The sequence below is a fragment of the Misgurnus anguillicaudatus genome, chromosome 20 (assembly GCF_027580225.2).
Source record: "Misgurnus anguillicaudatus chromosome 20, ASM2758022v2, whole genome shotgun sequence".
NCBI lineage: Eukaryota > Metazoa > Chordata > Actinopteri > Cypriniformes > Cobitidae > Misgurnus > Misgurnus anguillicaudatus.
Genome location: NC_073356.2, coordinates 19,322,615 through 19,340,006, shown reverse-complemented (window position 1 = coordinate 19,340,006; position 17,392 = coordinate 19,322,615). Strand labels below are relative to the sequence as shown.

General features: G+C 39.5%; 1 protein-coding gene across 1 annotated transcript in view; it reads right to left on the bottom strand.

Annotated features, from left to right (window-relative positions):
* The window catches only part of thsd7aa (thrombospondin, type I, domain containing 7Aa), a 132,253-nt gene extending 120,818 nt beyond the window's left edge, over positions 1-11,435 (bottom strand). Inside the window, exon 1 of the mRNA XM_073858252.1 lies at positions 10,778-11,435. Within this exon, the coding sequence (XP_073714353.1) occupies positions 10,778-10,925 (148 nt within the window). The 5' untranslated portion in view covers positions 10,926-11,435. The remainder of the gene's footprint in view (positions 1-10,777) is intronic.
* Between the last annotated feature and the right edge of the window lie 5,957 nt (positions 11,436-17,392).

Genomic DNA, 17,392 nt, shown 5'->3' with positions numbered 1-17,392 from the left:
GGGCTTGCAAGCTTCAAAATACACAAAAAAAAGATCTTAAACCATACAATAAATTTAAGCAAGGAACATACTGAAATTTTAATTATGCAATTAAAATCTTGCATTAAAGTGTGTTTTTTGGCGGCATCTAATGGTGAGATTTCAAATTGCAACTAACCTCAATTTCGAAAAGCATAGTGAAGCTATGGTAGCTGCAACAGGACAAACATGTCATTCTCTAACACAAAGGCCCTGTCCCAAATGGTGCACTTCACGTGGACTTTCGGTCTCGTGGCCTTAAATTGTGCATGTTGGCTTGGTCTACAAGTTCGTAGAGTGTCTATCATAAGCGCCCTTCTTTGCACCCTTTATGCGGTCTTCGGCAAAGCCGGCAGGCTTCACACACTTTACCTACCCAGAATTCCTTGCGAAAGAGCAAACAGACGACAAATGGGAGGAGTTCACACTGAGGGGCAACATCTCTTCCTATTTCCGGCGTGACTTTTGAGTCTGTCCCAAAATACGACTCCGGTGCGGCCTCGTGGACTCGGGTCCCTAAAGTCTGCACTACATGATGTCATCAAAGTGTGGACTCTGAGGAACTCCGGAAGTGCGGAGTGTGCCATTTGGGACAGGGCCAAAGGGTGCATCCCAATTCAGGGTCTGCGGCGTTCCAAAGCTATATTTGAAGGGCAATATGTCACTGGGCTGCAAAGAAGGCTGTCCCAATTTGAAGGCTCCTTCACCTGCAGCCTCCAAATGTGGCCTTTCTTTCCCCTGAAACCCAGGATCCATAGATAGATCCTTCACAGCCTTGGCTATCCCAAGATTTAATGCGCGCCTGTGACGTCTGGGTATTTTGAAAAAAACATTCATGACTGCAGTTAAATAAAAGTGTATATTTTGCAAACTAAAAGTCCTTGTCACTGTTTTATTATTATAAATGATGTTTTAGTAATGCAAATTAATATTATTGGTGCAACATTGTGTCTTACTTTATTATATTTCTAAGGTTGGTGAATTTATAAAAGTCTGATAGGTCTCAGCTGTTGTGTCCCCGTAACAAGCATAGTGGGCGGGAACAGCAAGCGAGGTAACTTCCCCCTAAACTAGACCGTCTCTCATTTCAGTTCGCTTCGTGGACTTTAGGGGATGCAGCCTTCAAATACCAAGTCTTGCCTTCAAAGTCTATGGCTTTAGAAGAATCCAGACCCTGAATTGGCATGCACCCAATGTAGGGATGGACGCGCTCTGTAGAACAGTTTGTCAATTTAGGGCTACTGTGGAAACATGGCGGCGACTACCATGTAAGCATAGATATATACACTAGATGTCCCCTTGGGGTTCTAAGCATGCGTCAAAACTGCCACCATCTTGGAACAGAGGTCTTGTCATAGAAAGTAGCTAGGTAACTCTGCCAACTCCGCCTGTACTTCAAATTCATGGATGATGCCGGACTTTTGTGCTGCGTATGAATGTTAGGCCTACTAGCACTATGCATTATATTTAGGAAAAGTAGATTTTCTTAAAGGTGCATTGTGTAAATTTTAGCGGCATCTAGTGGTGAGGTTACGAATTGCAAGCAACGGCTTAATTTACTGCTCAACCCTAGCTTTTAGAACATATAGAAAAGCTACGGTAGCCGCCACTGGACAAACATGTCATCGTTGGAGACAACTTGGTAAAAAAATTTTACGTTAAGGGCTTCTGTAGAAAAATGGCGGCACAAAATGGCGACTTCCATGTGGGGGGACCCTCAGTGTATGAAGATAAAAAGGTCTCGTTCTAAGTTGGTGAACACATAACGGTTCATTTTTCTTTAAACACCCCTAATAAAATAGTTTTGTATATTATTTTGCATTTCTGTCAAGAGATCCTTCAAAAAATTACACACTGCACCTTTAATATAAAAAACTTCACATTTTCTCTGGACTCGATGCTAAATACAAGTCTGACTTTGGAACAAAAACCTAGAAAATTGCATTCATTACGATTTATGGTGATTTTATTTCCGTAACACCTTCGCCTACATTGACGCTGATGCATTAAAGAGGAGGGGCTCCCGTTTCAAGATGGCGGCTCTATTTGATGCATTTGTTCCAATGAACTGCCTTAGCCAAGACGACATCTAATGTATATCTATGCCATGTAAGGAGACCTGCGATGTATGTAGATAAAAAAGTAACTGTAATTTGCTTAATTGTAAAAAAAATAATAGGTAAAAGTAGATGATCCACCTTTGTCTTTGAGGTAAAGTTATTTCTTTGAGGAATAGCTTTTGGCTTTTGTCTTCTTTTACCTTTTTTACCATTATGGCTTAGATTTTAAGCATTCAACACTAAACAAATGCCAAATTGCTACAACATGTTCAGCATACAGCAGGTATGAAAATAGGAAAGGAAGCATATGGTTGTGTTTGTGGGAGATGTTGTGTGGGTGATGAGTGGGTGGAGGAATAAGTGGATATTTGACAAGTTGCCATTTAAATGGAGAGATGCTAACCTTTCCACATCATATAATATCACCATACTAAAATGATGCCTCTGCCACTACTTTTCAATGAGTCTTATATCTCCCTGCTTCACCTCCATTCATTCTCTATTTAACGTGTGAAATGTGACTTGAATGAGGTTAAATTACTTTTCAACAATATGTAGACTATATGTGACCCAGTCTGTAAAAGTGCAGTCTGTAAAGTCATTTTTTTAATTTCTACATAAAATCATCCTATTTAAGTAAATAACAACATGATATCTTTAATACTGATAGATTAAGGCCATGTCAAACATTGAAATTGAAGTTTAAATGCAACTTTGATGTGATCTCATATTTTCAGACAATGTGACATTTTGTATTTTATTCAAGAAATATCAGGGGTTATCAGTAAATTGTGTTTTTAATAAATGGGATTCTCTAGCATACCCACAATTTTAATACAAATAGCTACTTTATAAATCCTGAACACTTCCCTTCGACTTGGCATTTGATCTCTCAGTGCATCATGGATTCAAAAAGGTCAACTCAGATTACGGTTAGCTGATTAGACAGCCGAGAAATCTCCACCTCCATCCTAACTCGATTATTACATTAAGCCATTATATTACAGCACCCAATGTCGAACCTGGCTTTAAAAACTCTAACACACTTTAGATGCCAAGATGCAGTTTCTGTAACATGAGAATGTGTGATTTACTGTATATAAAGCTGTTCCTAGATCATCAGAGGTAGAAGCTTCATGGCGGAAATGTGTAAGCATCCTTGTTCGTAAAATGGAATTATTCTTCCATAAAAAACACATCTTTGGATTTAACCTCGCAGTTACCTATATATATCAGAGGAATTAGTTCGCTTTTGATACAGTGCATGCCAACCGTGCCACGGCCATGTGAAAAGGCTGCAGGTGTTTCATTGTGCGCGAGGCAGCGATCAGCAACGCTAATGTGTTTACCAGAGAGCAATTGGAAAATTTAGAGCGGCGCCAAAGAATTGTCTGCGATGACAAACTGTCTTTTTGTTCTTGTTTATTCTCCATCACACCTCCACCAGGTTGTTTCCCATTAGCGTCTGAGCTACCATCCAGAGTTCAGCAGCCGCACGGCTTAACCTGTCTGCTATTTATATCTCTTTTAGATAAGTCGCTATGCTATAAAGTATGACACTTCTCAGCTCAGCTCCTCAGAGACAGGATTGGCACGCGAGTGACAAGACACATTACAGATAGACAAAGAAAGAAAAATTGCAAAGAAATTGTGATCAATGCATGTAATTGTTATTATGAGGTCTTGTTTACCACCTCTGCAATTGTATTTCTAAGGCATTTTTTACAGGTATTTCCTAACTAAATAAAAACAGTGTGTCAAGCATTTATGCCAAAAAAATTAAGTACAAATATTTTCTAAGGCTGATTAATTTTAGCTATTGATTTTAGAATCCAATAGATACAGTAACAAAATTTGTTACAAAAACAATGCACAGGCTAGAAAAATATGCTTGTGCATAAAACTGATATATTTGTCAACAGCTATTAAGCTGTAGGGTTGCACAGTATTTGTTGTGTACGGTATGCAATAACTTACTAGGGTTGTGCCATATACAATATGCAATACGATGATACTTTAAAAGGAGTCAAATTATCCAATTTTATGTGTTAAAAGTTGTTTGTGCATATCAAAGATCTGTAAAGTTGCAAAGATTAAAAGTCCTGAACCCAAATAAATATTATTTTTAAAAGTGAATGCTCATCAACGCCTTTCTAAAACACCAGATTTAAACATGACCCCACAGCTGTACATCATTGTGTGGGAACATTTGCATAACACCGCCCAAATGTTATACAAAAATACACAAAGAATGAAGATATAACTTCTATTCCCACTGTAGTATTGTTGCCTTCTCCGCAATGCAGTTTTGCTTTGGGAGCAGATATTCCAAATAAGGAGCGTAAAAATTTCCGTCACATGCTTCAGGTATTTGGCAAATTATAACGCACTGGATTGCTGGCCAATCACAGCACGCCGTGTTTTTTTATCAAACAAGCTTCGTACAAATCAACGTGTTTCAGAAAGGAGGGGCATAGAGGAACAACAAAAATGTACGATATATAAGGAATAATTGACGACGGCCCATTGAATTATAAGAAAATAATGCACACCCAAGGTGGTAATGTGGCACGACTCGAATCGGAATATAATTTAAAGGGCCGGAGTCAATTATTACACTTATACAATGGTTACCCACAAACATTGCTCTGGTGCCTATTTTTAAAACATTTGTTAGCCGATCAGAATACAGCATTCAAGAGGCCCGTGGTATAAGTGGAAAATAAACCATGTAAACAAATTCATTACACCATCTTTTTAGCGACCTCACATGACTCCTCTAAGGTTGTAAAATCTATTTAAATGATATTAAAATCTGCAAATTATAAAACAAATCACGGTCTTGGCAGTCTCTCTGTTATCTTCACTGAGCTGAAACTTTAACTATGCATAACTTCTTAAAGTACTAACATCATTCAGTCATTGCACACCATCAACTCCAATATGCACATTTGCGATATTTGATCTATTTTTGTATATCGTTCATGCTGTTGGGCTGTAAATACATCAAAATGTTTAAGTTTAATAGCTGTTATCTTCTTTCAAAGCTGTTTTAAAACCAGAATAACTGAAACGGCAACTCCTGATAACTGAACACTACAGGTCAGTACTACGACAACAGAAGCACAAAACCTTTGGACAAAACTGGCATTGGACGGACAGCGTACGAGTCAGGTGTAGAATTAAAGTGGCTTAGCACAATCGGTGCAATCTCTTTGCACGTTTCAGGAAAGCTAAGCGGTTCACTGCAGGAACGTGAGCTGTAGTGAGCAGCAGGGAGGATGGATCAGGAACACATTGTGCTGCTGTATATCCCACTAATGTGTTACGTACCATCATTAATTATCAGCTTATCCGAGTTTAATCTGAAATCAAAGAGAAATTCTTTAATTCATTCATCTATTGCCTAAACTTCTTCAAAGTCTGCAACATAAAGCACTACTAAGTTTTCTTTATAAATAACTAAACCTTCCTTCTCAGCATCTCCTGTCAGAAAGCTGTCATTCTGACAAAAAAGGGGTTAGCGCTCCACACCCAGGTAATTACAACAGCTCCCCCCAACTCCACCCCAGCCGCAATCCATTCTTAGCAAACTAATGAGGTGCGCGGGTGCAAGTGTGCGTGCATTTGCAACAGAAAAAGAAAAAGAGAAGGGGGCAAGTGGAACAAATCACACTGCCAGCTTGTCTTTTGTCATCTTTTGGTCTATTTTACTGAGCTCTCATCAGGATTCTTCCCTCGCCCTCCAAGACAAAAGGAGATAAAAAATGTGAGGGAGCGTCCAGATGCCGGACAGGGAGGAGGTGACCTCGCCCACACCAGGAAGGCCAGGGACATTGATAGGCACAATTAAAGACGAAAAGTGAGAAGGACCATTCTGGCCGAGCTGGCAGCTGGACTGTACTTACGTAAAGTACCCGGGCAAGCAGCAGCAATTTGGCACTTGATGAATCTGAAAGAAAACTCAATTTCATCCCTCTTCATAATGATTTCAGCCAACTCTGGCTCCACTGCTGTTAAATTCAGGCTGATGGCTGGGTATAATTACAGCTTGATCGCCTAGGGAATGTTTCTTCTCTTCCAAATGTTTTTCTCTTTTATTTTTACATGATCAACCATATCGGTGCACAGAGGAAGCCAAAATGCAAACAGGGAAATTTTAACTTAATGTCACGTCAATATAAACCTAGTTGACAAGATTGCTAATTTATATTTATTTGTACAAATGTATTGATTCGAGATGTGATTAAGGATGGACTTTCATTCTCCTGTTTTTTTTTACCAGATAATTGTATATTTTTGTATGATTCATATTGTACAAATTCATGCAGACTCACACCCACATGAAATAGGCATGCTTTCCCGTGAGATAGGGTTGGTAAATGTTATCCATAATAGGACAGAGGCTTCTAACCAGTTGTGTTATAATGCAACAACCAATAAAAGTGATATCTCCTATATAAATCTTGTTTGTATTTCGGCAGTGCCCCATTAACAGGATGGTCCAAGATGTTGATGCACAAGTGGGTGATTCTCACGAAACCATTGAAACACCACGGCACTAATGATTTTAGCTTTAAAATGTGTAATATAGTAACATTAAAAAGCAACAGAATTAACACAATACTGTGTTCTACCTTGCACAATGTGTGATTTCAACATAAGAATTTATAATTGTAAATTTTATCTCATTTTCTGCTGAAATTCTCATTACCGCAATGTGTCCGCCTGTGTTTGAACATGCGTTATGTTGTAATTTAATCAAATTAACACAAAAATATTAAGAGAAAAAATAAATGGATGTTTTGCTAGACTACTTTAGATGACAGAAAAAATATATTTACTGAATATTCATGTATAATAATAATGAAGAAAAATTTGGAAAATGTCCATGCCTGATGTTCTCATCCTCCGCAACACTTTTTGAGAACAGTTTAAGCACACATACAGAATTTTAATAAAGTTTGATTTTGAGTGACCAAGCACGTGGACCATTTACTTCAAGATGGTTACCAGGTAAGATCATTTTTTACAGTTAATTTGAAATATTGTCTTGTCAGAATGCTTACACGACATTTTGATTATCATTACCGCAACAGATGCTTATTAAATGTTAATTTAATTAATAGAAGCATAATACTTTGATTTTAAATGCATGTGCAAAATCTCCAAATTATGTTCTTTCAGGTTTGTCATGTCATTTTGAAAATATGTCAGTGTTGATGTTTTCTGACTGTTGCGGTAATGAGATTTTTTAGGACTAATTTTTTCAATTATGATACAAAAAGTGTTAAATGATAAGTAAAAGTTTTTAAATTAATGTTCCCATTTACTCCAGACTTTGTTTTTCAATGTCTGGTGGGAAAAAAAGTAAATTTAAGCAATTTTTACATTTTCATGCTTGACATTTTTAAAACCAAGTTTTCGTGAGAAAGTATATATAAGAGCTCCAATGCTAAAGAAGCTAAACGCAACCTATATCAAAAATAAGATAATGATATGGACTAAATGCTCTCGTCTCGTTCATTCAACTTCAAATCTGCTTAATTCCAGCCTCAAGCCATACTGAAATAGCGGTTTGTTGGCAGAATCTGTAAAATGGCACAACGATCAGCAAAATCCTCTAAGTGCATTGAACAATTGGATGAATTGGACAGCGCATGCAGGTCAAGTTGCAAGAGTTTTTGGGTTTTGCAGACCCTCAAATGTGTTAAATACCAATCAATGACATATCTGAAAATACTGACTACATTTTAATTGTCATTAAAGTAAAATGATCCAAACATAAGAGTCTAATAAAAATGCTTATTTACACAAAAACATGTCTGACGCACTTAGAGGGTTATGCATCTGAGCTCTTCATATTAAACACAAAATATCTTCTGATTGGCTATGATTGTATCACTTGACCCTGGAAACTTTGCCTGGTTAGATTAAGTAGTTCCGCGCCCAAGTGGTGTGTGGTATTGAAGTGTAACCTAGTGAAAATGTCTGAATTGTCCGCTTGACACCCCCTCACACTGACATGCCCTCCAGAGACCCTTCTAGACACAGGGTCAAAGGTCGAACTAAAGAAAAGAACGCTGGGAAGAGAAAGGTGAAAAGATGCTGAAAGGAGGAAGCAGAAGGATATTGGAGAACTCTCTCAAGGGTGGACAGTAAAGAAAATGAAGCAGTAGATGCAGATGTACACATTTGAAAGGAATAAAGGCCATATCATCTGCTAGACTGAATGGGCGGGGTGAAAGGGGGAAGGGACCTGCCATACTCAATAGCTTCTTCCCACAAGCAAACCAGGGCAGGGAATGGCCCACATGGAAGCCCTGGAGAGTGGCGGTCAAACGGAGGTAAACCATTGGAAGAGACAGCAATACTGTAAAATGCTTTACCATCTCAAAACTCAAGACAGCAATAAAGGCTCCAAAATGAAGTCATGATCCCAAGACGCCATACACAGATGCAATAGTGTTAAAAAGGAGGATTGTTTACAGTGTAAGGTTGGAAAATACACTGTAATAAAGCAGGCCGGACACTTCCCACGAGCCCTAAAAACAGGCACATATAAAAACCAAACTGCTGCGTCAAATCCTTAAAGACTGAAGTAATTTATAGATGATTGACAGCATGCAGGTTTTCACCAAATTTGAGTCCTTTGCTTCTGCACTTATTAAAAATGCTGGTGACACTTTACAATAAGGTTGTAAACATTAGTAAATGCATTAACAAACATGAACAAACAATGTAGTTTTTCAGCTTCTATTCATTCTTGTTAATGTTAGTTAATGTAAATACAGTTATTCATGTTAGCTCATGGTGCATTAAATAACGCTTGATTTTATAAATGTATTAGTAAATGCCAAAATTAAAATGAAATAAAAATTAATAAATGCTGTAAACGTATATTGTGCATTATTAGTTCATGTTAGACCTGCATGCATTATCTACAGTAATTGTTAACAAATGCAAACTTATTGTAAAGTGTTACCAAAATGCTATTTGAAATCACTAGGTGAAAGTGTAAATGTTCATAAATGCTTTATTTGTACTGTGAAGGAAGTATTAAAAGATGAATTCAAAACATAAATGATTATTTCCTCACAATGATTCTTTCAGGTTGTCAAATGTTGCCACAGGACAAAACTAGGCTATTGTTACTGTACATCCTTTATCTAAGACCAAGCAAGGTAAACTATAGAAAATGTTTCTTATCCAATAAACCGCCTGCTGACTAGTAAACCTCAGCCTCCACATGCACACCGCCAGAGCTATTTGTCACAGCCACAAAATATATTGTGCATTCATCAAAAACTGACTTGGTCCCACATGAACCCGTTGCAGTTCTTTCATCTTAAAACACCGGTGATACAGAATGTGAAGACTCTGGAAGGATTGTGAAATAAATGGATTTGTCATTTTCAGAGTCTAAGAATAAGCAATACTAAGTTTGGATTTATTACTGTATGTGTGTATTTATGGCAAAAGCAAGGCTTCACTGTATGTAGGTTAACATGCCAATCTGCTCGTCCTTTTCACTCCATGTTTAATCTCATGCACTCAGCCACAGCAAGGGGGGAGTGTACAGGGTACTGCACCGTAATGCCATAATATTGCAGCTCTATCACAGCTATAACACACACCATCAAGAATGTAACTTTGTCAAACAATGGCAATAAAGTTTACAGTTTCTCCTTGAACCGTTACATCGTATGAATAGATTTTTTATGGAACCTACAACTCTTGAATCTACTGATCCATTTAATGTACACTTTTGCCATGTACTCCATGCATTGATCAGACCCCATCTGAGTTAAACCAGAGAGTTCAGAATTCTCCATTGATCCTGCTGGATCTCAATCCTGTCCAGCTGTGAAGCTGTGCATTGATCAACTCCAGCAGGACACCAGTGGCCCCACTGCACCCTCCTCATTGATCCGGAGCTTCTCAATCTATTCCCGACTGAGACCCTGGTCAAATGACCCATCGATCCATGGCCAGTCCAGAGGAACCATCTCAATGCCCCAATCCAATGCATCCCACCCTTTTCCCATCCCAACTGTCCCCTATAGAGACTTGCCCCCTTCAACCTATTCCATCCCCCACCTCCACTGCTGGTTCTTGTCCCATGCATGGCAAATTTGCCCCAGTGATACAAGCAGGTGTGGAGACACCACCCAAAAACCACAGCATGTGCTCTAAACATTTCCAAAAACTGTGTATAAATTAAATTTACAGTTGCTTTCAGCAAGCATTTTAATCATTCATGTAAGACTGATTCAAGTTCAGGTTTCATTTCACAAGTCACTTATTTTCCAGGAACTATGGAGGGTAAACATTTTGTAAAGGCGATGTGGAGGGTTACCAGTTAAAAGGACAGAAGCTCATTAAAACCATCCCACATGTTCTCAAAATATCAGGCACTCCACCAACCAAAATGCGTTTAAATATGCTGGTTCAGAAAATAGCTCACCACCAGGTTTAACTTCGAGACAAAATTTTACAGCAACATTATTCTGTAGCCTTTCATTAACCTAAATGCCCATAAAAGTAAAAAAAGATAGTACTTGGACATTCAATTAGACAGTCTAATTTAGACTTAGTGATACGTCAGCGTCCATTCCCATCATTCGAATGAAACCTCTCAAACTCCAAGCGCACCCACACATTCACTACACATTTCAGCTTAAAAAAAACAGCCGTACCTGTTTGCCAGATGTAGGTGGGTTTGTTGGCGACTGTTTGGGTCTGAACATCCCAAAGCCCGAAAACAAGCAGAGCAACTCTAAGGAGGGAGGCAAGCGCCCCTGTTGGATTACCCCCTCTCCCTGCTGCCCTGCTGGCCAGCCCCATGGCTTCAGCCCGGCCAGACAGATCCACGCGGCTCAAGTCTTGCCAAGCAGACCGCGCAAAACCCACACAGACTCAACTGGAGATGTATGAACGAGAGGATGCGGCACAGGAAAAAGTGTGCCTGCTATTGTCCTGCTCACTCTTCTGCACGCGGTTTCTCCAGGAAAGGATAATCCACTTGTCTGTCTCCTCTTCTCTGTTTCCCTTCTTTCTCGCTCCGTTCTCTGGGTCAGTGGAGAAGAATAAGGTCTGGGTGGAGAGGAAAAAATCTAAAAAGCCAAAGGAACAATAGATCCCTCGGCTCAGCGTGCTTCTTGTGCGGCTGCTGCGTCCTGCCTCAGCCTGGCTGATACAGCACCTCCCATTCCACCCCCTCCTGTCTCTCTCTCTCTCTCCTTCTCTCCCTCTCTTTTACTGATCCACCTGCAATCACTCTCAGTTATCACTTTGCCCTGCCATCAAGGGCTTCACTATTCTTCACAGAATAGGGGAATTGGGGTAGGTGCCGGGTCCGAGGTATGAAGCATGTGCATCTGTGTGTGTACGAGTGTGTGTTGATTTGGGATTGGCTGAGGGATGCAAAGACGCTGGAGTTATTTGCACCAGCTGGGACCAAAAGCTATAAAGAGATGCTGAGGAAAGATATCTCAGCGTGTGTAACAGTAGAGAGGGGAAAATGGGGTGGGGGTCTGAATCTTAACTGAAGGTGGGGAAAGAGAAGAGGAAAAAACCAAGCAAATGAGAGTAGTAAAAACCCTTATGAATAATTAATGTGAGCTTACTTTGACCTTGTATGATTTTCACGCCATAGAAAGGGTAGTGTGTTATGAGACGCTCTTTCAAAATCATTGGAAAAACAGCCAGGGGAATAGCACCTCTTCTCAAAAAATGTAAGGAAATTAATTCAATTACTTACATATACATCACAGCACTTGGATTAAGAGATTTAAAGAGCAATTTGGGAAGATAATAAATACCTAAAAGAATCTGATGATAAAAATGAAAAATATCCAAGTGTCAAGTTTGGCACACCTACTATATTTCTCTTTTTCTCTCTCTCTTAACAGTTCCTAATGTCTAATGTGCTGCCCTACATATATTCACAGTATATTCTCGGGATAATGTCCATTGGAGTCATTTCACAGTGATTAGGATAATGAAGGACAACGCTTACCCCCTGCTAACTACTAACACAGAGAGCAAACCATGGAACAAATTAGCCAAGCTGTAGCATTAACAGACAGCAAGCCCTCCGACTGCCCCCTGCCCAACACACATACATACCCATTCATATAACCTGGCATGGTGTCAAAATGAACCCCTTCCTACTTTAAAGATTCAGGCCTTAAGTTGTAATATTATCACAATACATTGATATAGAAAATTACGTTTTTTGTACATTCAACACACTTTGCCATTTGCCCCTTCCGTGTTTATATTTCTTTCACTGCCTTCATAGACGGTAGTGTTGTCACGATACAGACATTTCTAACTTCAGTACTATACCTGGGAAAATAACAGTATTCAATACCATTTTCGGTGCCAGGAAATCTGCCACAGTGCTAAGGCCTTAAATTGTTTTATTATTATTTCATTATAAAACAAAAATAACAAGGCATGTTTTTTACATTCACATTTTTAACATAATTACAACGTCATAGCAGATTTAGGAGCCAATCCAGGGCTCAACGCAAATAATTTTTTTATACTGGACCGGTCGGGCCAATGGTTCAGGTTTTCACTTGCCCTGCCAAAGTTTTCACTGGCCCCAATAAAAAAAGTCAGTGTCACATATTTGAAAATAATAATTCAAAAGTCAAATATAATTGTTACATATACAACAGACATGTTCGAACAAAAAAAGACTACCAACTTTTCTGCTTTATGCGGCTTTCACATAGGACGTGGTGGACGCTGCCAACCCCATTCATTTTAATGGCTTGCGCCGCGCGAGGGCGGTTTGTTGTTGCGTTGAGCAAAGCGTGGGCACAGCGGAGCGCAGCTTGCGCTCACGTCGCGATCAAAGTTCAAAATAGTTTAACTTTTGCGCTGCGCTCTGTGCAATTACCCGCACGGGCAATAGAAACGGGGCATCCAAACAAAGTGGACGAAGAGCTTATATTCAGAATTCCCGGAGCTCCTACAGAGACATCGGAAGGAAAGCCGTGTCATGGAAACACGTAGCAATTCAAGCTGGCATGTCAGGTGTGTTTTAAGTCAAGTAGTTTGTTGTAAGTAGGCAGCTTAAAGTTATGTGTAATAGAGACGGGCAACATCAGTCTCTGTATTCCTCATCCACTATTTAACACAAATATAAACACTGTAGTAATTTATTGAAAACCCGCCTACTTTGGTCTGGCCAGCAGAGCACAAATCGCCTGGCTGCGCTGAACCTGGCGAGCGCAGCGCATACCGCTTCCAATGTGAAAGCCACATTACCTGTAAACTGACAGCAAATTGTGCAAAATATTGCATCGTTTCTTTCGTCGTGTTTTACCCAAGTAAATGTCTGCTTCCAAGATGTTAAGTAATATACATTGATGAAAAAAAAAATTGTGACTGAGGGTGAAACACTGGCCCAATCGGGTAAGTGGCAATACTTTTTACTGGCCCGAACGTCTCGATTGCCCCGGGCCACCGGGCAGTCCTTTATGTTGAGCCCTGCAATCACATCAAACGCATTTTAAATGCTTGGAACACAAGGCGCGTCGCACTGCCTTTAAAAAAGAGCAGTGCGGCGTGGCTTTTTATTGCTAGGCAACCACCGAGTCAGCTGTCTTGTCAATCAAATATTGAAGCACAAGCTCTCTTTTGCTATTAGCTGTCATATTAGCAGAAACTTTAAAAAGAGGACACCTGCTCTGACCTTGATCGAGGGTGAAACAACTGCAAACTTCTGTCACCACAATGGAAAGTCCGCCTCTCCCCTCATTCGATTGGACAATGGAAAGGTGCGAATGACGTCGGGCCCGTTCCGCTCTCAGCACTCCTTCAAAAACACGTGCTGCGGCAGGCGGCACAAAACGCAAGGCCCCTTATTCTCCTCAGCTTTTGTCTGATGCTATAACAGAAATAGGCCTATCACACTTTACAAAATATTTTTGTTTCTTAGTACACATATATTAATGTCATATATACAGTGTATAGCTATTTGGATTTCTGTTGGATGCTAACAACATTGGCTATGTACTTCTACTGCATAATTACAATAAAGTTTAAACTTATTTACACAAATTTGGATTTACACTAAACATCTTCATTTTATGCTAGATCTTGGTAAGACCAGACTTGGTTTTAATGGTCAGGGGTTCTGCTGTTGGTGATCAAGCTTAAGGTTGCCAGAAGCCAGTACTGACATACCTGGAACTGATCCTGGAGTGAAAGTGCATAGTTAACTAGCAGCGGCAACATGGCACCATTGACATGTTTTATTTAAAGCATTAAAAAGTTTACTTATAGATACTAATGGCAAAGACAGACATAGGCGAAGTTCAACCTTTGTTTAAGACAGAATCCGATATAATCAGATATCTGATTATCATACCAGTCTGTTTTGTTAACATGTTACTGTTAAAACATGACAGATGATCTATAATATCCATTCTCACGAGCCAGCTTCACTAGACAGAGCAAAAGCCAAGACAGAGAAAGTATGAGAGAGAAAGCCAACCCTGATTAGTGACAATCAGCTGGGTGGGATTACAGATTCAGCTGCCCTCTTTAAAGAGTCAAAACAGACTGTGCTTAACTCTGTGATAATCCGACCAGTGTCAACCATAGACACAAATACACGTGCATGCAAGCCCACACACATCTAAGACGCAGCATGGGAGACACTGATATCTACTGTTGTTTTGCTGCTTTGTTAAGGGGGGGGTTAGGATGTGGGCAGGAGCAGATTGAGAAGAACAAAGCAAAGCTTTGGAGGGCAAAAGAGTGCAGCCGAAACATGAATAGAAAAGAAACAGGCCAGAGAAGCAGACAGATGGGCCAAAAAAACAGAAGGAAATTGAGAATGAAAAAGTGTGTAGGAGAAACAGTGTTTCTTCTTTGTAGAGACAGAGCTTTATAATGAGAAAAGATGTGAGCCGCATGGACCATGATGAATGACAGTACAAGCATATGGTCTGCCATGGCTGTTCCCTCTGATCATACCCGATTACTGCGAGGGTGCACGAGAGCGTGTGCGCATGTGCGCGCGAGTCTTGCAGGAGATAATTCACGCGGAGGCAGCAAAAAACATTCATTGTGCTGTCACACTTTAACACTGCCAGCCCCGTGCAATTAAGCAAACAAAAGCAATACACGTTATCGTGAAACAGGTGCTCATACTTTCACTAACACAACATGCTTACGCTGTGTGAGAACTGCATGTAACAATTACCCAACCTCAATTACACGTCACGTGGAAACGCTGAATGTAAAACGATTATCGGTGCATTAAAACATCATTATAAACCTCTCGATTCTGATTGGATAAGAAACTTTTGATGTTTTTGCGAAACATGCACCTGTTACAACATCCATGTTAATGCAGAACACTTATGCATTGTTTGGCAACCATATGCAAACAAACTACAGTTAAGCATTTGAAGTACATTTTATGGATTTTTATTAAAATATGACTTTATTTTTGAACATTGGAAAAGTTTATATCATTTTTCAACCATTTTTCAATCATTTTTCACCAAAGTGCATTAAGCATTCTACAGCATTACTGCCAGTCAATTTCATTCAAATTCAAAGCTTTGACAACTAAATCAAGATGTAGGCTATATAATCACCTCAAACCCAAGGTGAGCAAACAATGCACAGCATCATAGCCGAGAGATCCCGAGTGTACGTAGCTTGTTAAAATCTACTCAGAAATGTTAACCACACAGCGATTTGCAGTTAGTAGGTTCCCAAAAGCCATGGAGTAATGAAGCGATAGCTCTCCGCACACCTGCCAGCTTTGCCTTGGGCAGCGGTGAGAGTGCAGTCAAGTGGAAGAGTGAGGCTGAATAATCGCCACCGGTGGTCTGCAGTAAAGCCTCATTACGACGGAAATCAAAAACAGTGGCCTCATACTAGTCAGGTGTGAAGTGCCTCCCACAGGACCCTAATGGACATGTCTTTGGACAGACACCAACCTACGTAGTGCTCTCAAGCAACCCATTGAAGAGAACCTGAGCCACCAACCCAGCACATCTGATGACTTTATTTTGCTTGTTACGATTGTAAGTAGGGGTTTACAAGATGACCAAAATCTTTAAAAAAATATCATGATATGATTCATATATATATATATGAAGAGTTTGGTTTCAAAATGCATTAAACATTTTTATAAAAAAATCGCTTCCGCAAAAATCAGTATTGTATCAGGTCAGTATTAAAAAGTAAATTCTTCATTTTACGCAAAATCCGATATCCGCCGTGTTCTTCGATATGTTTTTTTCCTTTTTTTCTAAACCATGACAAATGCCAGTCGTCTTTCTCTGCAGAATGCAATAAATCCGCTTAACCAATCACAGCCCACCATTCCACGCATTGTTAACAATAATGGTGGCGCTTTGAATTCACACGAAATCCTAGTTTTCCTCATCTACTTTGTACTTCGTGATCAACAAACAAACAAAAACAAAATAGTCATTTTGATGGAATTAATAAATCTGTGGTGGTTTTCCGTGGTGGAGAAGAAATCCATAAAAATTGAATAATTTACGTGAGAGGCACTCGGGCAAAGAAAAAATGCCGGCTGTTGCTTGTTCTCACACGACAGCATCAAGCTTCTGTCATGCTAACACATTGAGCCCAGGGGATCTTATGAAAAACTTTCCATTATTTTACGAGTCAATGAAAATCGAGCAGGACCAAAACGTTTTACAGCTGATCGTTGTCAAAAAAGTTCAGCGACGACGTCCCAAGGACGACAGCAACAATGACAGTGTTCTTAATACACAGTGTTCTTAAAACAGACAGGTAGTTAGGAAGGCAAAATCTGTCATTTCTGATGATTCCCATCCTTTTCAATTAGAGTTTCAGATCTTGCCTTCTGGGGCTAGGTTTAGACTACCTTTAGTAAAGAGCAACAGATACAGGCACTCGTTCGTTCCGACAGCCATTTCTCTCTTAAACGCAGCCTAGATGACTTGACAATTAATTAGTGATGGGTCTGTTAAATAGCATGAATAGTACTCTTTGAGGTTTGATGATGGTGTTGATGTAATGGTGATTGTATTGTAATGTAAGCATTTTATGTGTCTCGATTTTTGTATTTGTGTTTGTCTAGTGTATATGTCTTGCTACAAATTGCCCTAAGGGGACAAATAAAGGTTTAACTAACTAACTAACTAACTAATATGACAAAGTAAGTGTTTTGATTAATGTCATTATACCACTAATCATCTTAATGAATATAACATTGCAAAGATGAATGCACATTTATATATTGATTCTATAGATTTATAGCATTTTGAACAAAATAT